This window comes from Homarus americanus, unplaced genomic scaffold, assembly GCF_018991925.1.
Source record: "Homarus americanus isolate GMGI-L3 unplaced genomic scaffold, GMGI_Hamer_2.0 scaffold7626, whole genome shotgun sequence".
NCBI lineage: Eukaryota > Metazoa > Arthropoda > Malacostraca > Decapoda > Nephropidae > Homarus > Homarus americanus.
In genome coordinates this window covers 13,755,515-13,782,576 of record NW_024718273.1, presented here as the reverse complement: position 1 = coordinate 13,782,576, position 27,062 = coordinate 13,755,515, and the positions used below count along the sequence as shown (strand labels likewise).

At 45.8% G+C, this 27,062-nt stretch overlaps 1 protein-coding gene across 1 annotated transcript in view; it reads left to right on the top strand.

Moving 5' to 3' along the window:
- The first annotated feature begins 2,518 nt into the window (after positions 1-2,518).
- The window catches only part of LOC121859581 (netrin-1-like), a 68,640-nt gene continuing 44,096 nt past the window's right edge, over positions 2,519-27,062 (top strand). Inside the window, exons 1-2 of the mRNA XM_042356518.1 lie at positions 2,519-2,567; positions 3,775-3,963. Coding sequence (XP_042212452.1) covers positions 2,519-2,567; positions 3,775-3,963 — 238 coding nt within the window. The remainder of the gene's footprint in view (positions 2,568-3,774; positions 3,964-27,062) is intronic.

The window sequence follows — 27,062 nt, the reverse complement described above, 5'->3', positions numbered from 1 at the left end:
CCCCGTCTCGCCCCTTTCTCTCTTCTGTCTTTTCCCCGTCTCGCCCCTCTTCTCCCTTCTGTCACGCTTCCATGGACAAACGGATGTATGTCAGCGCCTTGCAGGAACAACCGTCTTGCTGTCCATCCGTCTCACTGTCCGTCTTTCATGTTATTCTTCCGTCAAAGATTCCGGTGCTCCGTCCATTCTTCACGCTGTTTGATTTCTGTCGAGGATTCTGTTCACACACACCAGGACTCCTGAGGGTTGATCTGCCTTCTGCTGTATAAGGACTTACGAGTTTGCACCTTAGCAACGCATTAGTGGAAGAACACTGTGTGAAGTGATACAACACTCCCTCTACCTACATGGTGTGTGTGTGTGTGGTAGCGACACAACACCACACAACACCAAGTACCCTTCATGTGTTATTGTTTACTCGCGTTGACAGGTAGGGAGGGAGGGAGGGAGGGCGTGGTGGTGACGACGCCCAGCTAGTGAATATACGGTGGAGTGTTGGCGTGGGCGACATAGGTACACCCGGACACTACCACCACCAGCAGTGTTGACCCTCGCCACCACCATCAGTGTTGACCCTCACCACCACCACCAGTGTTGACCCTCGCCACCACCACCAGTGTTGACCCTCGCCACCACCACCAGTGTTGACCCTCGCCACCACCACCAGTGTTGACCCTCGCCACCACCACCAGTGTTGACCTCGCCACCACCACCTGACCACCACCACCACCAGTGTTGACCCTCGCCACCACCACCAGTGTTGACCTCGCCACCACCACCAGTGTTGACCCTCGCCACCACCACCAGTGTTGACCTCGCCACCACCACCAGTGTTGACCCTCGCCACCACCATCAGTGTTGACCCTCGCCACCACCACCAGTGTTGACCCTCGCCACCACCACCAGTGTTGACCTTGTTGACCCTCGCCACCACCACCAGTGTTGACCCTCGCCACCACCACCAGTGTTGACCCTCGCCACCACCACCAGTGTTGACCCTCGCCACCACCACCAGTGTTGACCTCGCCACCACCACCAGTGTTGACCCTCGCCACCACCACCACCAGTGTTGACCTCGCCACCACCACCAGTGTTGACCCTCGCCACCACCACCAGTGTTGACCCTCGCCACCACCACCAGTGGTGACCCTCGCCACCACCACCAGTGTTGACCCTCGCCACCACCACCAGTGTTGACCCTCGCCACCACCACCACCAGTGTTGACCCTCGCCACCACCACCACCAGTGTTTCTTCGCCACCACCACCACCGGTGGTGACCCTCGCCTCCACCACCACCAGTGTTGACCCTCGCCACCACCACCAGTGTTGACCCTCGCCTCCACCACCACCAGTGTTGACCCTCGCCACCACCACCACCAGTGTTGACCCTCGCCACCGGGTTGTCACGCCACTACACGAGGCTACAGGTGTGGGCTCGCCTTCTCCTAAATATTGTGACTTAAAAAGTAAGAAATGAGAAAGGAAAGTGATTGTGGTTGTTATGGTATCCTGAGGGTTGTGGTAGGTGGCAGTAGTGGTGGCAGCAGTGGTGGTGGTGGTACTAGCGGTGTGGTGGCCCGAGGCGTGTGGCAGGTGCTGGGCGTGACCCTCCTAGCCAGCCAGCGCGTGGGTTCACTCCACACTTAACACGCATTATATACCTTTATATGGAACCTTTAATTGTACACCATTATTGAATACACAGGTAATTACTCCCTACACCTTTACTGCCACTCCCTCAGTAACCACCAGCCACGGTGCTTGCCTGCCTGCGTGGTGTTACTCCACTACACTTTGTCAAACCAATGTTTATGTTGGAGCTGTGTAAAAGATTATGTCAAGGAATTTATAGTGTGTGTGTGTGTGTGTGTGTGTGTGTGTGTGTGTGTGTGTGTGTGTGTGTGTGTGTGTGTGTGTGTGTGTGTAACTATCTACTGTATAATTATCGTCAAGTACCTTTTCCGGTTTAAAAAATCAAATCTTTCAGGAGTTTTAAACGCTTCTTTATGGGTTTAATTCTGTTTATACATCAATACTTCAATTACATTTCTCACCCTTCAACATCAGCGGTCATGTGATGTGACGTCACCCACACACACCCCCTGGCTCTCCTCTCTCGACCTGACCGACTGTAACAAGACGAAATATTTATCTCTTATTCCGATGTTTTGTTAATGATGGTAAAACATTTTTCTTCAGCTCAAACAAAGGAATTATGTTGAGTAAATTCCGATGTACCGAATAAACTGCTGTGTCTAGTTAGTTAGGACACACACACACACACACACACACACACACACACACACACACACACACACAATGTTGAGTTTTACATGTTAATTAAAACAGCTTTACCATTCTGCCTAACGTGTATAAACTCTGGTAACTACTTTAGTCCTGTTGATACTCCTGGGGTGTGTCCTGGCTACATCACGCCAACAACACTGTACAACCATGACACTAAATAGTTACTGAATGATAGGATCCAGATGATGATGTTCCCACTATTACTCGTGATGTCAGAAGCCATCCCCGGGGTACAGGAGTTAGGGGAAGTGCTCTTAAGTGGGTGACGTCAGATGAGTTCTTTTTAAAATGTATTTGAATATTCATAACTTTGTATAAATTTATCTTTAAACAAATGTAATTGAGTATTCCGCTGATGGGACCCATTATAAGAACTTCGGTTCATCTGAAGAATATCCACCCCAGCTTATTTCACCTGAAGATTAATCACCCTAACACTATATGCAGGGTGTCTACTGGTCTGGAAAACCGGGAAAAGGCAGGGAATTTTTTCAAGTAAACCTGGAATTTTATGTGAATTCAGTTCAACTTCAATATATTTTTATTTTGACAGCAATCTTACCATAAATTAATTATGTACAAATTCCAGTAAACAGTCCACTCCAATAACTGAATTGTTTGTGTGCCTCTCATATTTCGTGTTAGCGATCAAATAACCAAATTACAGGTTATATCTACTAATTCTGCAATGGGTATTGTCGAACATGAATTGTTCTTATAATTAAGTGACTTTATTTAAGTGGATTATTCCACATATTTATCATGAGTCATGTAGTGTGATTTTCGGTTTTTGTCGAATTTCCTGCAGTTTTGGAACATCCAGGTCGGCCCACGAGAATCGGACAAATCCGAGGAGAAAAATATGGAGGGTCAAGGTCTTTGCCGATGTTCATCACTAGGCCTATTGATCATTCTGATCATAGCTGGTCTTCAATTTCTTGATTACTATCATATATGTCTTTAAATTTCCCAATAGTATAAACATATTGAAAACCTCTAATTTTTTTATTCCGACGAAATTAATACCATATTAATGTACTTGGAATTTTTTAATATATAACTGGAAAACCCAGGGAATTATTTTTGGCTTGTCAGTAGACACCCTGATGTACGGAGATGAGGTTAGAGGTAGGGTGGTTAATATTAAGCCGTGGTTGTGGTCAGGTGTGTTGTGCACATCACCTGACACACCATGTACTCCTAAACAAACATCACCGGATATTCTTAAGTGATCAGTTTACACAGTCCCACAGCCTGATGGTGACGTCATACAGCGACAAATGTTACGTCGCATATTAAACGTTGACGAATACAACTGTAAACCTTCCTCTCAAAGATTAAGTAACAAAAACGGGTCTCTCTCTCTCTCTCTCTCTCTCTCTCTCTCTCTCTCTCTCTCTCTCTCTCTCTCTCTCTCTCTCATTACATTAAACCTCACCATATTAATACAGTCATGTCTTTACAGCGTGCAACTGTAACCTCCACGCGCGTCGATGTCGGTTCAACATGGAGCTGTACAAGTTGTCGGGGCGGGTGAGTGGCGGCGTGTGTCACCGGTGCCGCCACAACACTGCCGGCAGACACTGTCACTACTGTAAGGAGGGCTTCTATCGTGACGGCTCCAGACCCATTATACATCGGAAGGCTTGTAAAGGTATGTCCTAACTACTGACGGTGGTTCCTCCTCCTTCAGGTATTTTATTGTTGCTTGTTCTACTACACCACCACCTGTACACCTGCACCACCACCTGTACTACACCACCATCTGTACTACACCACCACCTGTACACATTGCCTCACCACCTGTACACCTCCCTCACTTCAACATCAGTTTAATTTATATGGCAAAGTTGAAGACCTTCTGTTTATAACGACTGAAACTCTCTCTCTCTCTCTCTCTCTCTCTCTCTCTCTCTCTTAGATATATAACTATGTGGCAGAGAGAGAGAGAGAGAGAGAGAGAGAGAGAGTTCATTTTAGGGAAGTGTCTACACATTAATGTTACTCTTACGGTCGACACTATCTACTGTACAGGATCTGGTAAAAAACAAGGTGACGTCTCTTTAAACCAATTATATATGTGTATTACGTCTCTTTAAACCAATTATATATGTGTTACGTCTCTTTAAACCAATTATATATATGGCGTATCTTTAAACCAATTATATATGTGTTACGTCTCTTTAAACCAGTTATATATGTGTGTTACGTCTCTTTAAACCAATAATATATGTGTTACGTCTCTTTAAACCAATTATATATGTGTTACGTCTCTTTAAACCAATTATATATGTGTTACGTCTCTTTAAACCAATTATATATGTGTTACGTCTCTGTAAGGTATAGTTTAGATGTTGATATATATATAGACTTTCCTATAACTCACAACATTGTGCTATATTAGTGACCATACGTATCTTTGTCTTGTAATTTATTGGTAATGTTTATCTCAGTTCCAAGGTAAGTGAATCCTCCCCATAAATATTTTAGCTTGGGAAACGTGGAGATGGAACCGTGGCCCTGTACCTCATAGCTTGGGAAATGTGGTCTCTTACAGTACCTCATAGCTTGGGAAACGTGGCCTCTTACAGTACCTCATAGCTTGGGAAACGTGGTCTCTTACAGTACCTCATAGCTTGGAAAACGTGGTCTCTTACAGTACCTCATAGCTTGGGAAACGTGGCCTCTTACAGTACCTCATAGCTTGGGAAACGTGGTCTCTTACAGTACCTCATAGTTTGGGAAACGTGGCCTCTTACAGTACCTCATAGCTTGGCAAACGTGGCCTCTTACAGTACTTCATAGCTTGGGAAACGTGCCACATTTCCTTCAATCACATAATCACCGTTTTATATGTACCATGTCTAAACTGACCCCATTTTCTCAACCCCATTAGAAACAGATTCACATTAACACGAACACCTCGCCTCATAGATTAACCCATAGCATAGTAATGGAAAGGGGGGTTGAATCACCTCATTTGCACATATATATATAATAAAGGGATTGCTGGATGTTAATAAGACATAAACATTCTTCCATATTAATGTACATTGTTTATGGTTCATCACTTTGTAACACATGGAGGGTAGTGACGAGTGTGTGTCTTACAGTGGGACGATGAGATGAGTCAATATACCTATAGGGGTGTAGTGTTTAAGCCTTGTTCATTTACATACGTGGTCCATACTAGGGGGAGAGGGTCCATATATCAGTAGGGTCGTGTAGGGGGTCCATATATCAGTAGGGTCGTGTAGGGGGTCCATATATCAGCAGGGTCGTGTAGAGTTACATATAGCAGGGGTCGTGTAAGGGTCCATATATAGCAGCAGGTCGTGTAGGGGGTCCATATATCAGTAGGGTCGTGTAGGGGGTCCATATAGCAGCAGGGTCGTGTAGGGGGTCCATATAGCAGCAGGGTCGTGTAGGGGGTCAAAACAGTAGCCGGGTCGTGTCATAGAGGTGTTATGGGTGTCAGGGAGTGATGGGTGGGGACGTTGGGTGTATATTAAACGCCAAGGGGAGGTAAGGCCCCGGGTGTAGGTGTAGAAGGGGAGGGGGTAGAGCTCAGTCGGGGTGTTTGAGGATGGATTGGGTGTATGTGGTGTGGTGTGATGTGGTGTGGTATGGTGTGGTGGTGTGTGGTGTGATGAGGTGTGGTGTATAGGGATAGGATCTATAGTAGAAGATTTTCATTAAACGGCGACAGTTAAAGTAAAAACGAGAATCAGCGGCAGGGAGCAGTACCAGGAACGTGAATTTACAACAGGAACAACAAGATTCAGGAACAGGAAGAAGGAGCAGCAGAAGAAGAAGAAGAAGGAGGTGGAACATGCGGGAACAATAAGCAGCAGCAGAAGCAAGAATAAGAAGCAGCAGCAGCATCATAAGCAGGAACAAGAAACAACAGGAGGAAGAACAAAAAGTAGCAAAAGGAGCAGAAGGAGGAGGAGAGAGGCGGTGTGGGGCCGGGGTTGTGGATCTAACACTCCACTCTGGATACATTCATGAGCTGTTCTTTCTCCCGACTCCTGGCGAGCTCTCGTCTGACAATGGACCAGCAGAGGGAAGAAGTAGAGAGGGATGGGGGGAGGGTAGAGACGGCGTGGGGGAGATGATACAGAGGGCAGGGAGGAGTTAAGAGAAGGGGAGAAGTTAAAGAGGGCTGGGGAGGGGAGAGGCTAAAAGGGCAGGTGATGGGGGAGTAGAGAGAGAAAGAAATGGAGGTGAGGGAGAATTGAGCAAGGAAAGTGAGACAGTAGAAAGAGAAAGAACGGAGAGGGTAGCAAAATGAGCAGGGAAGAAAGGAGTGGAGAGGCAGGGAGAGGATGGGGGAGGGACAATAAGAAGGGAGAGGTCAGGGAGACAGATGAGTGAGTGAAACAAATAACAATTCTCCCCAGCCTCAATGCCAGGTCTTGGTCACTCAGAGGTGCCTCAGTGCCAGGTCACCCGGGGTGCCTCACTGCTCTACACAGGACACAATCTTCCCCTCTTCTCTTTTTCTGTACCTTTGAGGAAGGAAAAATTATGTGTAAATGGATATAAATAAAAGAGTGACATGACAGTAAACGTTTTCTATAAAATTAAGGCGAGGTTTTGTTGAGTTATAACCCCAACAGCCCCACACCCCTCCTCCTCCCTCTCCAAGTCCGAGGAGACTCAGGGGAAATATTACCATTTTTTTTACTCCCCTCTATCTTTTTCTTTAAAAGTTCTTACACACACACACACACACACACACACACACACACACACACACACACACACACACAGCTTTGTAAAAGATTCAGGAAAAATCAGCTAGCCGGAGAGGAGTGTGCCCAGACACAACACAACATCGTCAGTGTTACAGGTGAGCTGCTGTGCTCCTGCAGGTGGCCACTCCCCCGGGTGTGTTGTGGTTAACGCCCAGAAAATGACCATTATCCACCAGGAGTTGCGAACTGTCTTTTATATTTATATTTTTCACAAAACACCATGTTAAGGCAGGGAACCTTCACTTACACCCAGCGTGGTGCTCACTGGAGAGGTACACGAGGTGGATGGAGCCGAGTTGACCACACACGACCACCTCCACCTATTCCTTCCTTGACCTTTGAACCTTGTGTGTGACCTTGACCTCTGGTACATCATCTTGAGGTCAATATTTGACATAAATAATCAACTTACCCTCGTTATGTCTGAGGGTCGGCGACCACGGTCTCTACTCTGAACGTTTTTAGTCAGATACATACTTAGAATTTCAGTTGAATTCCTTTATTGACTCAAAAGTGTGGGTCAATCTAATGGACAGACAGACGAAAAAAGAGCCGACTGTATCATCCCACGTTTTTGAGAAGCATAACAATTGTGAATTTATACTGTGCATTATTATTTCGATTTGTTTTTATTTATAATACTTAAAGTCTGTCTTGTTGTGTAGTTTTTATTCAAGTTGGCTGAGGAACCCGACACCCTTCAACCTGTGTGTGTGTGTGTGTACGCGAGATAGTCATACAGCGACAACCACATCAATGAAACACAAGACAGCGGCGGTGTGTTGTGACGAAACCATTGGTAAAGAAACACACCCAAAGACTCCTCTCTCGTATGTGTATAAAGCTTCCTTAATGTATACTGGATATATAAGATAACCAGTGTGGAAATAGTATGAAAATTATGACGTTAGTAGGTGGGTGTGTACCGTGGGGCTGAGGCTATTATTTTTACGCCTCATTACGTAAACATGACGGACTGTCTGTACACGACCCCTCACCAAAAACATACGTACGCCCTCTCACAATATACCTACATGTACACTAACCCCGTCCACACACACACACACACACGTACGGGCAGAGAAGAATGAGTATATGTGAGACAAGGAAGGTGTAGGGGCGTAAGTGAGGATTGGAGGAGCAGGAGGCCAGTGTGTGTGTGTGTGTGTGTGTGTGTGTGTGTGTGTGTGCACACCTATCAAACCCCCACCCTCCTCACTCTCACTCTTCCTCCTCTCCTCTTCTTCCTACTGCCCTTGTTTATTCTAATCCCTGTAGTCTCTCTCTCTCTCTCTCTCACTAATTAGTTTTCCATTTCCTTCTTTCTCGCCTCTCGTTCACCCGCTCTTTATCCACTCACTCTTATTTCCTCCTTCCTTCCCTCACTCCCTTTCTCTCACTGGTTACTCTCTCACTCTCATTCTATCCTTCCAATATAGCAAAGGTGGGGGGAGGGGAGGCGAGGAGAGGGGAGGGAGGGAGAGGGGAGGCAGGGAGAGGGGAGGGAACACAGTTTACAAGGACAGATACTGCGGCCAGCTCCAGTGGTAATACCATAATACCATTAATGTTAATTATATAACACGTGGATGTGAGCCCCGACCTCTCTCACACCCTGTCACACCCTCTCTCACATCCTGTTACACCCTTTTACACACATACCTCTCTCTCTCACCCTGTCTCATACCCTCTCTCAGACACACACCCTCTCTCACACACGCACCCTCTCACACCCGTCATCTTATGGCCGTGTTCCTTTGCCAACGCTATTACTTCCTTGCTATCACACCCTCTCACCTCCTCTCTCACACACACCCTCTCTCACACATCCTCTCACACACCGTCTCTCACACACACCTCTCACACACCCTCTCACACCCTCTCTCACACACCGTCTCTCATACACCGTCTCTCACACACCGTCTCTCACACACCGTCTCTCACACACCCTCTCTCACACCGTCTCTGCACACACCTCTCACACACACCCTCTCTCACACAAGTCTCTCACACACACCTCTCACACACCCTCTCTCACACACCGTCTCTCACACAAGTCTCTCACACACCGTCTCTCCACCACACCGTCTCTCACACCGTCTCTCACACGATCTCTCACACACCCTCTCTCACACCGTCTCTCCCACACACCCTCTCTCCACAGCCTCTCTCCCACACACCCTCTCACACACCCTCTCTCACACACCCTCTCTCACACCCCCTCTCACACACACACCGTCTCTCACACACCTCTCTCTACACACACCCTCTCTCACACACCCTCTCTCACACCCTCTCTCACACCCTCTCTCCACACACCCTCCCTCTCCCACACACCCCCTCTCTCCCACCCCTCTCACACACCTCTCACACACCCTCTCTCCCACCCCCTCTCTCCACCCCCCCTCTCTCACACCCCCTCTCACACCCCCCCTCTCACACCCTCTCACACACCCCCTCTCACACACCCTCTCACACACACCTCTCACACACACCTCTCTCTCTCACACACCCTCTCTCACACACACACACCCTCTCTCACACCCTCTCTCTCACACACACCTCACACACCTCTCACACATCCTTTCACACCATCTCATAACCTCTTCTCACACTCCCAGTTCTCATGCTCTCTTTCTCCCTCTCACATGTACACAAACACACCACACCCTCTCTCACACACACACACACACACACACACACACACACACCATGCTTGTAGATACTTGTTCCCAGCTGTTCCTTTTATCGTGTTTAGGTCAATTTGGGGAGATTTAGGAGAAGTGAGCGACGCTGGACCCGTACACAGGACACAGCTCAAGTTCTTAGTGGCCAGAGTCGTTTTTTAACCCCTTGAGTACGATGACTTAACCCCTCAAGGGATTAGGTTATCGTACTCGAGGCGTTAATTCATCGTCCTCGAGGGGTAAATTTATCGTATTCATCATGATGACTAACCCCTGAAGTACGATGACTTAACCTCTCATGGGATTAAGTCATCGTATTCAAGGGGTTAAGTTATAGTACTCAAGGGGTTAAGCCTTTTTATTCTAGTTGTTAAGTCATCGTATTGAAGGGGTTAAGTTATCGTGCTCAAGGTGTTTTAATCGTACTCAAGGGGTTTAAGTCATCTTACTTAAGCGGTTAAGTCATCGTACTTAAGTCCTCGTACTCAAGGGGTTATGTCATCGTATTCAAAGGATTAAATCATTGTACTCGAGAGATTACGTTATCGTACTCAATGTGTGTGTGTGTGTGTGTGTGTGTGTGTGTGTGTGTGTGTGGGGTTCATTGGTAGAAGATGGGGTAATCCCTTGGGTGGCCCGTCCTCACCAGCCACCCAGTGTTGGTGATCGTGGTGGGTGGTGGTGGTGGTTGATGGTGGGTGGTGGTGGTGGTTGATGGTGGTACTTATGGCTTTTGGGTAATGGTAGGTATTGTTAAGATGTTAGTGGAGGTTGGATAGTGGTAGTCGTGGTAGTAAAGTTTGGATTGTGGTAGGGGTTGATAGTGGTAGTGGAGTTTGCAGGGTAGTGGGGTTGGATAGTGGTAGGAGGGTTGATAGTGGTAGGGGAGTTTGATAGTGGTAGTGGGAGTTTGGATAGTGGTAGTGGGAGTTTGGATAGTGGTAGTGGGAGTTTGATAGGTAATGGGAGTTTGGATAGTGGTAATGGGAGTTTGGATAGTGGTAGGGAGTTTGATAGTGGTATGGAGTTTGGATAGTGGTAGGGAGTTTGGATAGGTAGGGAGTTGATAGTGTAGGGAGTTTGATAGTGGTAGTGGGAGTTTGGATAGTGGTAGTGAGTTTGATAGTAGGGAGTTTGTATAATGGTAGTGGAGTTTGGATAGTGGTAGTGGAGTTGGATAGTGGTAGGAGTTTGGATTGTGGTAGTGGAGTTTGGATAGTGGTAGTGGGGTTTGGATAGTGATATTGACAGTGTGAAAATAGTGAGTAAGTGGTTCGTAGACGACGTATAATAGTGATGGATGATAATAGTACCTCACCAATAGTGAAGATGGTGATGGCTAGTAGTCAAGAATAGTTGTTAAATATTAAAGATGATGAATAGTGATAGGTAATGGCGATAGACGGGTAGTAGTGGATAGTAGTAGTGGTCATGGTGATGGAGGGTAGTGGTGGTAGATGATGATGATGGGTATTGGTACTGGTGGTGGTGGTAGTAGTAGTAGTAGTAGTAGTAAATATAGTAGCAAGTAGTGGTAGATGGTGATGGAGGGTAGTAATGGTGGTCAGTAGTGGTAGATTTTTCACTGGTATGGGTGGGGTGGGGGGGGGAGGGGTGAGGTACCGATATACAGCGGTGCTACATAATGAGTGAAGTAGATTGGTCACACTGTGGTTGTTCCTCACGCTAAGGTGTATTGGATGGATGACGCGTTGGTGATGATAGCTTGACCCGACCCCGCACCCACACCCGCCAACCCCTGCCTCGTGTGGGTGGGTGCTGTAGCCTGTCTTGTTGTGTCAAGGGTCCACGGAGTACGAATGTTAACTATAAAACACCTGGCCGCCTAAAGGGTTTACTATATAATTAAATTTCTGGAATGCTTCGTCATATTGAGCATTTTACCTGATATGACACTCCGGAAAGGCTTGGCAATAGTGGGTATATTGTACTAAAATGCCTTACAATTCTTCAATACCTGATTACATTAAGTATTCTGATAATCCTGTGTTACCCTTCAACCCTCATCTCAGTTCTATGGCAGACGGGGAGAACAATACTTATTTTTATAGGTTATGCTTCTAAAACTCTCTTCATCCAGTGTCCCTCTTCTGCCGTCACTACTACTGGAGTGAACACAAAACAACATTATCAACCTGGATGGAAAATACTTACAACAATTATTATTCTTCTCGTTTAACACAACCTTTAATTATCATCACTACTACAACAACAACTCACCCTATCATCATCACTACTACAACAACAACTCACTCTATCATCATCACTACAACAACAACAACTCACCCTATCATCATCACTACAACAACACACTCACTCTATCATCATCACTACAACAACAACTCGCCCTATCATTATCACTACAACAACTCACCCTATCATCATCACTACAACAACAACTCACTCTATCATCATCACTACAACAACAACAACTCACCCTATCATCATCACTACAACAACAACTCATTCTATCATCATCACTACAACAACAACTCACTTATCATCATCACTACAACAACCTACTCAACATCATCACTACAACAACAACTCACTTATCATCACTACAACAACAACTCGCCCTATCATCACTACAACAACAACAGCAACAACTCAATCTTCATAAAAACTCTTACTGTGTTACTCTCATCATTAAGGTGGCACATCACTGTCACCTGAGGCCTCGAACAGGTTTTAATTAGTCCACCTCTTTGATTCAGTATATTGGTGTTAATTGCTTTTCCCTAGTACTCCTTACAATTGTTAACATCATCACTGCTCACTACTATTAACACTGTACTTTTAAGGATCTGTTAATGTGCTCTCAAGGACTACACTGTACTCTTAAGGACCACATTGGATTTTATGACCACACTGTACTCTTAAGGACCACACTGTACTTTTTTGGATCACACTGTACTCTAGGACTACACTGTACTCTAGGACCACACTGTACTTCTTACACCACACATGTACTTCTATGAATGACACTTGGCGACCACACTGTTTCTACACCACTGTACTCTAGGACCACACTGTATTTAAGGACCACACTGTATTTAAAGACCACACTGTATTTAAGGACCACACTGTACTTCTAAGGACCACACTGTACTTCTTAAGGACCACACTGTATTTCAGGACCACATCAGACCACTGTATTCTGGCATCATATTTATGGACCACACTTGTTTTAAGACCACACTGTATTTTAAGGACCACATCAGTACCACTGTACTCTAAGACCTTGCAGCACTATATCTTTGTCTCGACGCAGATTTGATAAATAAATAAAAGGGGTTGGGAGAGATTGTGTGGGGTGTAGGGAGGGGTGTGAGGGGGTGTGGAGTGTGTAGGAGTGGGGTGTAGGGAGGGGTGGGGAGTGTGAGGGGAGTGTGAGTGGGGTGAGTGGGTATAGAGGGGTGTGTGGGGAGGGTGTAGTGAGGGTGGGGAGGGGTAGAATGTGGGGTGTGAGTGAGAGGGGGAGGGTAGTGAGTGGTGTAGTGAGTGTGAGGTGGGGAGTGGAGGGAGGGGAGGTAGTGGAGGGTAGTGAGGGGTGAGGAGGGGTGAAGAGGAGTGTGGAGGGGTAGTGGAGGAGAGTGGGGTGTAGTGGGAGGGTGAGTAGTGGAGGAGGGGTAGTGAGTGTGGGCAGTAGGAGGAGTGTGGGGTGTAGTGAGGAGGAGTGAGTGAGTGTGGGGTGAGAGAGGGGGAGTGTGGGGGTGGGAGGAGGGGGTAGTGAGTGAGGGTAGAGAGAGGATAGGAGTGTGGGTGTAGAGGTGGGAGGGTGGGTGTAGGAGAGAGGGAGTGTGTGTGGGGGAGTGTGTGTAGTGATGGTAGAGGGGTAGAGTGAGTGAGAGGGTGAGTGGTGTAGTGTGGGTGTAGGGTGTGAGTGTGAGTGTGGTGGAGGGGTGTAGTGAGTGGGTGAGGGCCCACGCCCCAGACCCGTCAAACCACCCTCCTCCCCCCTCCCTGCCGATTGGAGATAGTGCAGACTGGGGGGGACTGTCCTCATGATCCACTTGAACCTCTGCTCTTATCTTTCAGCTGGCACTCTTCCCTCCCTACTCCTCTCTCTCACCCTCCCTACTCCCTCCCTCCCTACTTCCTCCCTCCTCTCCTTCTTCCTCCCTCCCTCCTTCCCTCCCTAGCACACCTGATACTCCTCAAACGCTTTTCATACCAGACACCCTGGTATGTTCTACACCTGAGACGCCACAGATACACGACATGCTCCACACACAATACACACACACACACACACACACACACACACACTGACTGAAGAAGGTTCAAAGAGATTTTTGTTTTACTATGAATGAGCACCACTGCTGAAGGAACTGGACGAACGTGCTCCTGACGTACTGCACGTAATCATGGCACTGGTAAATTGCTGAATTTACCTCACCAGAGATCCACAGAAATCACATCTCTCTCTCTCTCTCTCTCTCGCCACAGTCGTACACGGGGCCAGAAGTGAACACGAGCGAGGGATAATTTTTCAGGAAGTCAATTTTTCACAACATGTAATTAGCGTTAAGTGTTGAGGCTATGTAATTAAGCACCAAGAGATTAGTAATTAAGGTGAACAGAATAACCAAACTGAATTCATGAACGGTGTGAGAGTGAATAGACAGGAAGCGAGAGACTGACAGACGGACGGGCAGGTAAGGAGGGGCCCTACCTACCTACCTACCTCTCTCACCTGGTGATCATTAAGGTGATACACTCCATTGACACAACCTGAGGAAAGGGTCTCCCAACTCCTCACCCGTAAAAGACGACGTGTGCCATTAATAGCTCGTGGGTGGGCGAGAGGGTGGCATAATGGGTGGTGGTGGGTGGGTGAAAGGGTGGCATAATGGGCATGGGGCGATGGGTGGATAAAAGGATGATATAATGGGCGGCAATAGGTGGATAAAAGGGTCAGGTGGATTAATGGGCGGCAACGGGTGGGTAAAAGGATAACATAATGGTCAGCAATGGGTGGGTAAAAAGGGTGGCATAATGGGCGGTGTATCTGAGCCTTCCATCACCTAATCACTACCACTACTACCACCCCTCACCCTCCTCCATGGTGTGTAATTATGATCCACCACCTGGCATTATAACCGAGCTACTGTGTGTGTTGGAGGGGCCGTGGTCCTACCGCCTACCTCTTCTTCCTCCTCCTCCTCCTTCTTTTTCCTCTTCCTCTTCTCTTCCTTTTTCTCCTCCTCCTTCGCTACTCATTTACTTTTGTGTGTGTGTGTGTGTGTGTGTGTGTGTGTGTGTGTGTGTGCGTGCGTGCGTTCGTGCGTTCGTTCGTGCGTTCGTTCGTTCGTTCTTAAGAGTCCCGAAATCCCAACCTGAAATACAGCAAATGTATCGGGGTTTTTTTTACTGTTGCAATAAGTTTTTGGGGGTCAAGGGTACAAGTGAAGGTTAAATCCGGGTGGCTTTGAGGTGTGTGAACCTTACCTGTAATTAAGCTCACCTCTGACCCTTCACCTTTTCATTACTTACCATACTTATTGATTCTTGTTATTGTTGTTGTTTTTTCATTGTTTTCTTTTTCGGTTTGTTTATTTTGTTGTTGTATATTTGATATTTTCCTTTTCCCAGTAAGTTTTGTAGATGTCTTTTGTAATTTACGTAGGCTGATGGCAAGTGGCGGTTGTGACGACGATGGTGGTAGTGATGGTGGTGGTAATGCACGGGGTAGTGGGCTCCCCTCAGCTGAATAAAATCGGCTGGTGTTAGCCAGAATAAAATACCTAAGGGATACGTTGCCCTTTAACCCTTTAAAGGGTTAAGTGGTGAAGATAGTAGTAGTCGTTGTGAAGATAGTGGTAGTCGTGGTGAAGATAGTGGTAGTCGTGGTGATGACGCTGGCTGCTGTGGGGGTGGGGGTGCACACCATAACCCGTTCTCAGGTAGCGAACATTTCATTAGGCGTGATCTAATTAGCGAACGTGTTCCTCACCTGGTGTGTGGCCCTGCCTGGCCCCGCTTAATCGAATTCCCTCGTGTGGGGACGTAGCGTCGTAGTTTCCCGGAGTAATAACGTGTCCACCCGCCAAGTTTAAGGGGTATGTGGTGGAGGTGGCGTGTGGTGGGAATGGGAGGCGTGGGAGGTGGTTGTTAGTGGTTGGTGGAGTAGATGGTTTAATGGTGGGATGATACCTGCTGGGCTGTATCTGATATTACACTCAGGACGATTCATCCATACCAATCAGGTGCATCAGGTGACTCTAGTTGTTACCTCCTCCTGATAACACTCACGTGTGTGTGTGTGTTAGTAACTCCTACGATTGAACTAGAACCATTTAGCATACATAACTTCCTTCAATCATCTTACCCAACATACTTAAAAAAAAAAAAAAACTTCACAGAGCACGAGGCATTAGACAAAATATTGACTCCTGATATACCAAGAAAATTCCACAGATAAAATGAATGAAAACACCGCCACAAAAACCCTCCCAGCCACTCTACCTGTCTTTACGTGACTTGGCTGGCAAAGTCGAGTGGAGCTGTCAGCCAGACCTCCTTGTTGACAGCAGACATACTCATCCAGCATAAAGCGTCAACATGTGGGAGCCCAAGTTGAATACTGTTATCTTTGGGTGCCACTGTGGGGTCGAGACCGTCCTGGGTATGAAAATATTTGAGTTAAGTTGTGGCGTAATGCATATAATTATAATTTTTTTGTTTTTAGAAATTTTGCCTATTTTGGGGGGAACGTGTTCTCAAGCTGTGTGCGTGTGCTAAAGTAAACCTGAGGTAAAGTCAAGGTAAACGGTGGTGAAACAGACAGGCGAAGTCGGCAGTAAGACCCGTCAGAACCCAGCGCCTCCCCCATCACACCAGGATGGCACCTCCCCATCACCGGGACCCAGCGCCTCCCCCATCACACCAGGACCCAGCGCCTCCTTCTCCTCCATCAGGACACCACCTCCCACTCCCACTCCACCTACACCCCAGGACCCAGCACTTGCTCCTTCTCCCTCCTCCCACTGGGACCACCTCTCTGCCCTCCCCTCCTCCCTCCACCATCAGGGACTCACTACCTCCTCCCTCCCTCCCTCCCTCCCTCCATCAAGTTCCACCCCTCCCTCCCTCCCTCACACCGGACCAGCCACCCCTCCCCTCCCTACTGGGACCCCAGCACCCTCACTCCTCCCTCCCTCACATCAGGACTCACCACCTCCCTCCCTCACATCAGGACTCACCACCTCCCTCCCTCCCTCCCTCCAACACTGTATCTCCCTCACGTACAACACTTACACTTACGAACACACTTAATACTTCATAATAGTACACTCATTAACTCAATTACCTTCGTCTATATAACTTAACCTCACATGTCAGTAATTACAATATGATAAATTACGTTCAGATTATAGTTTAAACTCAATTCATGGGCACCGATTATACCAAACACGAAAATATACGGTATATTCTCATCCCATCTTCAAGTATATCTTTTTATCTGGTCTGGAAGTATATTTATCTATTAATTAAGTCTGGAGTATAGTTACATTTCATCTGATCTGGGAGTGTGTTTGTGTGTGATGGAAAATTAATATAGCAGTTGTGTGTTAATCTCTCTACATTTCTAGGAAGGAGCATTAGTATAATTAGGACTATGTTTATGCTAGTAATGATGATGATGATAATAATAATAATAATGATAATAATAATAATAATAATAATAATAATAATAATAATAATAATAATAAAAACAAGGGTTATCACTAAGAACTGAATACATAAATCATTACATAACAAATTACAGTAAACCAAGACAATATAAGATACACTACAGTAGGCGTTACAGTTAGAGGTCTATCATTACATAAGAACACTTCAAAATATATTACCAGTCAAGACCATTGTTATAAAAACGCTGAAATCACATCAATTAAATGTTCTCATGATAACAAGGAAGAAAAATGACTAAAGTTGTTACAGTTTATTGTGAAATGGTTGTTATGTATCAGGTTGTTAAGTTATGGTTGGAGTTAATACTGTATCTTGGCAGAGTTTCCTGTATGGGTGGTGTGAGTTACCTGTGTAAGTAACCTGTTTGGGTGATGTGAGTTACCTGTATGAGTGTTGAGTTACTTGTGAGAGTTACCTGTATGGGTGGTGTGAGTTACCTGTGTAAGTAACCTGTTTGGGTGGTGTGAGTTACCTGTATGAGTGTTGAGTTACTTGTGAGAGTTACCTGTATGGGTGGTGTGAGTTACCTGTGTGAGTAACCTGTATAGGTGGTGTGAGTTACCTGTGTGAGTAACCTGTATGAGTGGTGTGAGTTACCCGTATGAATGATGTTATTAGGTAGAGTATAGTGCCACATAGTGTTACCAGTTGGCAGGAGTACAGTGCCACAAGGGGTGGGTGGGGAGGTTCTCAGTTCACCATAGCACCTCGTCACTGAGAGTCTAGGAACATGTTCACTGACTCTAGGAACATGTTCAATGACTCTAGGAACATGTTCGCTGACTCAGCAGGGTTAAGGATTAGTTCAATACTTACATTATATTTCGTAACAGCTAACAGTAAAAACATTAACGACAAATGGTGTTGATATTGGTAACTTTCCGGTAAGCCTTTTGAACTTGGCTGGATATATAAATTGTTTTTAGTGTGTGTGTGTGTGTGTGTGTGACGTTAGCCAGTATAATTATATGAAATGAGGCGTGTACTTAGTCCGTCATAGCAGCGTAAGAACGAGTGGGCGTGTACATACGGCGTGTTTACCAGGTGCGTGCAAGTGATAGTACACGTGTATGGATACCGCTCGCCGGTGGAAGCATGAGCGGCCGTGTACATGCGAGGGTGTGTGCGCGTGTGTGTGTGTGTGTGTGTGCGTACTTGCAGCGTGGGCCAGTGTGTGTGGAGTGATGCAAGAGAATATAATCGGCTTAGCACACCGCCCTACCTGCCTGCCTACCTGTTAATACTACTACCTGCCTGCCTACCTGTTAATACTACTACCTACCTGCCTACCTGTTAATACTACTACCACCTACCTGCCTACCTGTTAATACTACTACCTACCTGCCTACCTGTTAATACTACCACCTACCTGCCTACCTGTTAATACTACCACCTACCTGCCTACCTGTTAATACTACCACCTACCTGCCTACCTGTACTGCTTCCACCTGCTTACCATACCCCAATACCACTACCTGCCGCCTACAACCCAATACTACCCACCCCTACTTACCTTGCCTGTTAATACTACCTACCTGCTACCATTAATGCACCACCTACGTGCCTACCTGTTGATGCTACCTACACACCTGCTATATTAATACTACCCCGCCTACCTGTTAATACTACTACCACCTACCTGCCTGCCTGTTAATACTACCTACTGCCTACCTGTGTACTACTACCTGCTGCCTTATTAATACTACTACCTACTACTGCCTGCTATGTTAATACTTCTTTACCTACCTACTGTTGTACCCACCTACTATATTAATACTACTACCATACCCATTAATACTACCTGTTAATACTACCTGCCCCTTTCTTATATTAATGCTACTAGTACCACCTACCTTCCTGTTAATACTGCCCTACTACTGATATGACCACGCCTACCTGTTAATACTACCACATTGCCACACCTGGCCACCCACCTACCCGCACCCTACCTACATACTACTGGCCCTACCTACCTGTTAATACTACCACCTACCTGCCTACCTGTTAATACTACTACCTACCTACCTGTTGTAGAAAGAGAAATAGGGAAGTAAAAAGGGGAATGGGGTAGACACAGTAAATTGAGGTAGACTATAATATCGATAGAGAAATAAGATAGAAAGAGGGAAGAGGAGTAAGAGAGAATAAAACGTAGATATGAGAGAAAATTGGAATAATCTTCAGTGTTTGACCTTACGATTCTCTGACGGACCTTGACCTTTGACCTACTATGCCGACAGTCAGACAGGTAACGTTCAAACAGACAGACGGAGAAAGAACAGAGATGCAGACAGACCGATAGAAGAAAACGCACAGACAGAATATAACAGAAGAAGAATAATGAAAAAATGGAAAGTGGGTTCAGAATAAAATACAAGAAAGACGAGACGATAATAATAATAATAATAATAATAATAATAATAATAAAAACAACATTAACGAACCATATAAATGTATAACTATTTCCTGTCCAATTTTATGGTGTTATATAGTGAAAAAAATAGGTCATTATAGTGTTTTGTGGTCAACTATAGTGAGATATAACTTGTCGTTTGTAAGTGGAGGAAATGGTGGTACGACTTACGAGGTGTTAACTGTGTCCGCTGCCTCTTTGATGGTGTTATATCAGGGTTCAGAGGTGACGCGATATTGTTCTGCTCTCTCTCTCTCTCTCTCTCTCTCTCTCTCTCTCTCTCTCTCTCTCTCTCCTTGCTTTACCTTTTAATTTGTACTTTTTTCTCTTTTTTTTTCATTCTTTCTCTCAGTTTATGGATTCAAAGTTAACATGGAAATCAATTTTAGGCCCACAGACACACTATAAGCATCTCTTTTTTACACACACACACACACACACACACACACACGCCAGTTCTGAACCCACAACATGACCCTTGAGCACGTTACTTACAAGAAATTATTTGGTGGTCCCATTATTATATCATGAAGGTCAGAGGTCAGAGGTCAGGTGTTGGATGATGATACGTTTTCAGATTCGATCAATTTATTTTCTTCCCATTTTCTTTTTATAATTACATATAAGAGGATAGACTATAGTATACTGTATGGCAATTCGATAATTATTTTATTGTGTTTTGAGGATAATTTATTTTTAACGATGTATTTAAAAAAAATCGTGATCTGGTCTTCGAGAGAATTAGAATAAATTTGAAAATACAGGGTGTCCATAAATGATTACCCTAATTAAAGCAGTGTGCGAGTGTGTATAATCAGAAATAATAATAATGTAATTAATAAAAAATGAATAAGGAATAAAGTATAAAATGAGTAGGAAAATAAATATAATCAATAATTAGATAAATTTAATTACTAATTATAATAAATAAATACATATAATTAATAATTAAATAATTATATTCAATAATTAAATATAATGAATAATTAAATAAATATGATCAGTACCAAAATATGATGACTAAGAAGATAATAATAACCAATAATAAAGGATAGGAGCGGGAGGTGATGATCCCGGGTAGAGAGAGGAGCAGAGGATGAGATGGCGGAACTCTATACTAAAAATTATTGAATGATTAATACCTTGGACATGACAAGCTGAACTGCCTTGAGATGTATTGTTCGTTTAAGGGATTTTTGGGTGTGTGGTGGTGATGGTGTATTGTTGTTGTGATGGTGTGTTTGTTGTTGTGATGGTGATAGTGTGTTGTTGTTGTGATGGTGATAGCGTGTTGTTGTTGTGATGGTGATAGCGTGTTGTTTGTTGTTGTTGTGATGGTGGTCGCTGTTGTGATGGTGGTTGTGAAGGCGTTGTTCTTGTAGCGATGTGATGATATGTTGTGATGAAGTCGAGGTGGTACAGGAGTGTGTGTGTGTGTGTGTGTGTGTGTGTGTGTGTGTGTGTGTGTGTGTGTGTGTGTGTGTGTGTGTGTGTTGCAGTGGCGTGTTGTGGCTGTAGTCGTGTGTATAAGCTTCGGTAAAACAAGCGTGTGTGTGTGTGTATGAAGGCGTTGGTAGTGTTGGTCGTATTACCGTGTGTGTGTGTGTGTGTGTGTGTGTGTGTGTGTGTGTGTGTGTGTGTGTGTGTGTGTGTGCAACAGTGTTTATGTTACAATATACAGTACAGTGTCATGCTACAAAGGACAGCAACGCAACAACTGGCTGTCGGGGAGTGAGGAAGGAAGGAAGGAGGAGAGGGAATGAAGGAAGGAGGGAGAGAATTATGGATGAAAGGATGAGGGAAGAGGAGGTGACTGCTATAATAGGGACTGTTATGGTAGGGATTAAACAAGCGTACACTCTGCTTGTAGTGATGTGTCGCCTGTGTGTGTGTGTTTGTATATCTGCGAGTGTCATTAGAGGTCAAACTCGTTGATCCTCGAGAAGATTATTTACTCAAGGGCGAGTTACGAGGAGTACTGGTGGAGGGGGGAAGGGAGGTAGGGAAGTGTGAGAAAGAAGGAGGGATTGAGTGTTAGCTTGGGGATGAAGGAGAGGTATGGAGAAGAGCTTGAAAAAAGAGGGAGGGAGGGAGAGGTATGGGAATGGATGGAGGGAGGGAGGGAGGGAGGAGGGCATGGTAGATTAAGATTGTGGGTGGTGTGTGGAGGGAAGAATTTTCGTAAAGAGAAGGAGGGTTGATGTAGGGAGGGAGGGAGGAGGAAAGGAGAATTAGTGAGAGAGAGAGAGAGAGAGAGAGAGAGAGAGAGAGAGAGAGAGAGCAGGATAAAAGAGACAGAACACAGATTGAGAAACACAGATCAAAGGAGAGAGAGAGAGAGAGAGAGAGAGAGAGAGAGAGAGAGAGAGAGAGAGTAGTAACAGTAGTTAACATTTCAGTCAGGTTAATATTAATGTGATCAACTCGGGCCTACAGTGAGGTGAGGGATGGGGGGGGGCTTACCACCTTACGTGTAGGGGAGTGAGGCAGCCGGCGGAAAGACTGTTTATAGAGAGGAGGTGAAAACGACATAACATGATAAGTGATGAAGTGAGGAAGTGAAGGGACCAAAGGGAGTGTAAATGTGGGTGTAAATGAGGTGAGTGTGAATGAAGGGACAAAATGAAGCGAGTGTAAAAATGGGTGTAAATGAAGGGAGTGTAAAAGAAGTGGGTGTAAATGAAGTGTGTAAAAAAGGGACAAAAGGAAGTAAGTGTAAAAATGGGTGTAAATGAAGGGAGTGTAAAAGAAGTGGGTGTAAATGAAGTAAATGAAATGATAGTAATGGTAAATAAAAGCGGAAAAGGAGAAAAAGGTGTTTGAGTGATTCAGTCAGTCAGTCAGTCAGTCAATGAGATAAAGCGCATCTTTGAACCAATAACTCAACTAAACTGATGATCAACCACATGTCAGACAGGATAGGATGACACTCCCACAACCAGACAGTGCCTCAGTGCCTCTATGTAACACTGAACAGTATGGAAGTGTACTGTACAGTATATACAAACGTCATTTTAATAAGTACAAGAACATGTTAAAGTACAAGATGAATTGACCTGCATTGAAAGGTCATATTGCAAGGCTGCCAGTAATGTATATGCTTAGAAATAACACGAATGATAATTCTATGGATAAATAATTGAATCTTTAAAATCGTATCCTAATTTGATCTAACCTAACCTAAAATAACCCCACCCAACCTTACCTGTCTTAATCCCACCCAACTTTAACTGTCTTAAAACAATCCCCACCCAACCTTACCTATCTTAAAACAATCCCACCCAACCTTACCTGTCTTAATCCCACCCAACTTTACCTGTCTTAAAACAATCCCCACCCAACCTTACCTATCTTAAAACAATCCCACCCAATCTAACAATTTACATGTGATGGATGGCGGACTTAACGGGAGGGGGCCGTGTGTGTGGGGCGGTCGGGCTCAGTTTTTTACCCTGCCACGCTTGTCATTATTTTCACCGGCCGCCACCACCACTACCATTCGTCTTGGCCGTGTTGACTCCCATGTTGCTGTCACCTTCTGGCTCGGGCGGTGCTGCAGCTGTTCCCTCTCGTTGTGCAGCAGTGCCAGTGTCTCCATTCCTTTACCGCTGTTGCTGTTCCTCGCGGTGTTACAGTTGCCTTTTCTCGTTGTACAGCAGCTGTTCTCTCATAATGAAACAGCATTGAGACTGGTGTATATCCCTGAACTCGCTAATAATTTCAGCAGCTGTACCACCACTACCTACTACTGTAACATGTAAGGGCAGTGGGTACAGCAGCTGCACTACCACCGCTGGGTCGTGGTTGATACTACAGCAGTTGCCTCGCTCACCCTTGTTGTCCTCCCCGGGCTATAGTTGCTCGGCTGTGTTTGAAGGAGTTTCTTTTAATCTGTATAAACACCGTGCACATGTCGACACTCATATTGAGGCAGAGAGAAGTATGTTGGCACTACTTCACCCACACAACACTACACCCCACCCCACACACACATCCACATCCCACACCATCATCCCACCACACCACATCCCACCACACCACACACCCACACACACCACACCCACCACACACCACACCCACCACACACACATCCCACATCACCCCACACCCCATCCCACCCCACACACATCCCACCACACCATCCCACCCACCACACACACCCACACCCCCACACCACCACACACCACACCACACCACACCCACCACACACCCCACCCCACACCCCACCAAAGACATGTGAACCACCATCTAGCTCACCATGGGAATGTTCTACAGTGTGCTGGTGCGGTTCACGTCAACCCAACATGAGGTTCTCACCGTTTATGACGCAAAGAGAATAAGACAGAGAAGAAAAATACAGAGAAATATTTGCATACACCTACACTCCAGATGGTCCCTTGAGCCAGCTTGGTGTATCATGGGGGGGAGGGTGTAGGGGGTGTATTACAAGTGTCGGCTGTTATTGTCTTGGCACAGTGTCTCTCTAGTGGCATGGCTGTGTTGTTTAGTGTCATGGCTGGTCTCACTCCTGTACTGCTCACAACTAACCTCCATTCCTCCGTTTTCCCAGCCTCCTTCCTGCCCTGCTACTCAACTCTCTTTCCTTTCCTCTCGCTCTCTTACCGTCCCTACCACTTTCTTCCTTTCCACTCTGCTTCCTTCCTTCCTCACCCTCTTTCATTCCCCTCCTTCCTTCCCTCACCCTCAGCCATGTTAATATTATGATTTTTTAATCTGCTCTGTATCTGTGTTCTTCTGGCTGAATAAACTGTTTCAATTATCAATATCTTGTCCCCCTTTCCTTTTTTTTGTAGAGAAAGAGAGGGTGAAATAAGATCAGAGGCGGGGGAAGGAAGTTTATAGTTTGGAAATTAAAGAAATTTAGGAGGAGGTAGGAGAGGGCGGGCTGTGACCGCCTTGCTGTAAGTTAGCTAAGCTAATAGTGTGTTAGGGTTGTGTCATGGGTTAGTTATTGTCTGTCGGTACAGGCACTAGACATCCTACCCTATCCCATATATGGGTGTTTAGAGGGCCTTATTTCATATTCCGCCGGCCCTACTGGCGGATGCTGATCTAGGGAGGTTGACTATTGCTTGGCCGTATAGATCGGGGGTGGGAAGGGACTTTTTGAGATTTGGTAACTCTTTGGCAACCATGTATGGTTGTTTTCTTTGTCTGGCGGGAGTCTTTGAAGGAGTTCTTGCTCTGAGTGTTGTATCTTTTGCCAGACTGCTGGCCAGGGTGTGTAGCTGCTGGTTGATGAGTTTTATTCTCAGGTCTCTATGTATCTCGGCTGTGGTTCTGGTAAAGGGGTATCTTTCACCTGTGACGAAGCTTAGGGCTTCGTTTTGGACCACGTGTAATTTTAATAATTCGGTGGTGCTCATAGTATGAAGAGGTACTGCTGGGTAAGTTAATATCGGTAAAAGTGATGTCACCAGGCGGAGTTTTATATTCTCGGGAAGTGCGTTAAAGCGGCATAGTTTTTTCTCAGCTCTCTTCTTGCCTTTTCCTTCCTGGTGTAGACATGGTGGGAGTAACCTGTCATGGACATATGCAGGCCCAAGAGGGTGCCTCTGTTTTTGTATTCTATCTGGGCATTGTTGTGTACTGATGGATGGATGTTCCTTCTGCATTAGGGTATAACTGTGAATTTCGGGAGACTGGTTTGAATTTTCCTTTTTTTTTCATAAATTATTTACCCTTTCTATTTTTCGTCTGGTGTTGTCGACCTGTAGGACTCTTGATTTTCCTCGGTGTTTTGTTATTTGAGTGATGTCATCTGCATACATAATATCTTCGTTGCCTATTCTGGTAGGAGGCGGGGTGTCACTTGTGTAGATGATATATAGGGTGAGAGAGAGGACGCTGCCCTGAGGGACTCCGCTCATGAGTGGGAAGGCCTCTCCTGTGTGTTGTCTCACCCTCAGTCTGGCATTTCTGCCATCAAGGAAGTTGCAAAGCAGCTTTTCGATGTTAGTGGGAAGTCCGAGTTGGAGGAGCTTATATTTTAGGCCATCATGCCAGACTTTGTCAAACGCCTGGTGAGTTAGATTTCCTTTCTTTCACGCCTCCCTTCTTTTCCACCCACTCTCCCACCTTTCCTCCTACTCTCCTTCCTTCCCTCCCATTCTCCTACCTTTCCTCTCCCCTACCTTTCCTTTCCTCTCCCCTACCTTTCCTTTCCTTTCCCCTACCTTTCCTTTCCTCTCCCCTACCTTTCCTTTCCTTTCCTCTACCTTTCCTTTCCTTTCCCCTACCTTTCCTTTCCTCTCCCCTACCTTTCCTTTCCTTTCCCCTACCTTTCCTTTCCTCTCCCCTACCTTTCCTTTCCTTTCCCCTACCTTTCCTTTCCTCTCCCCTACCTTTCCTTTCCTCTACCTTTCCTCTCCACTCTCGTCCCTTCCCCCAAGCCTTCAACACGTTGGTGGCGGAGACGTCCACATAACCTTACGTCTGGGCCATCAACGTCTTGAAGCCAAAATGCTGAGTAAAGGTTGAGTATGAAGATATTTAGTAATAATATCCCCTCGCAGTAATACTTGTTCCTTCAGAAAACATGACAAGGGCTACGACTGAGTGTCATAATCAAGGGTCTGTGTGTCTGCTCCAAACTTGGTATTTTTTTTATTTTTTTTTAGTTTTCTGAGTGTATTCCCAGTGTTCTTATATATGTGGGTGTTGTTATCTTACAAGGAGAGGGAGGGAAGGGAGAGAAAGAGAGAGGGAGGGAAGGACGGAGAGGAGGGGGTGTGGGAGGGAGGGAGAGATAGGGAAGGATGGAGAGGTGCGGCGGGAGGGAGAGGAGATGGGTGAGGTAGGGAGAGGGAGGATGCGTGAGGGATGGAGAGGGGGGATGCGTGAGGTGAGGGGGAGAGGGATATGCGTGAGGGAGGGGTAGAGGGATATGCGTGAAGGAGGGAGAGATGGAGGTGTGTGATGGAGGGAGAGACGCTTGCTAGGTTGAGACGTGAAGCAGGTGGCTAGCCCCTTATCCCGCCTCCCCCAACACTGATTCTCACGCGCTGTTGGTGAATTTGGTGAAAGGGGTGTTGTTGGAGGGGGAGGGAGAGGTGTGTTGGCGAGCAGAGAGAAGATTGTCTGTGAATTGTGGTGAATGAGGGAAAGGGGAGGTGTATTGAGAATAGAGAGGGACCTGTTAAAGAAACGT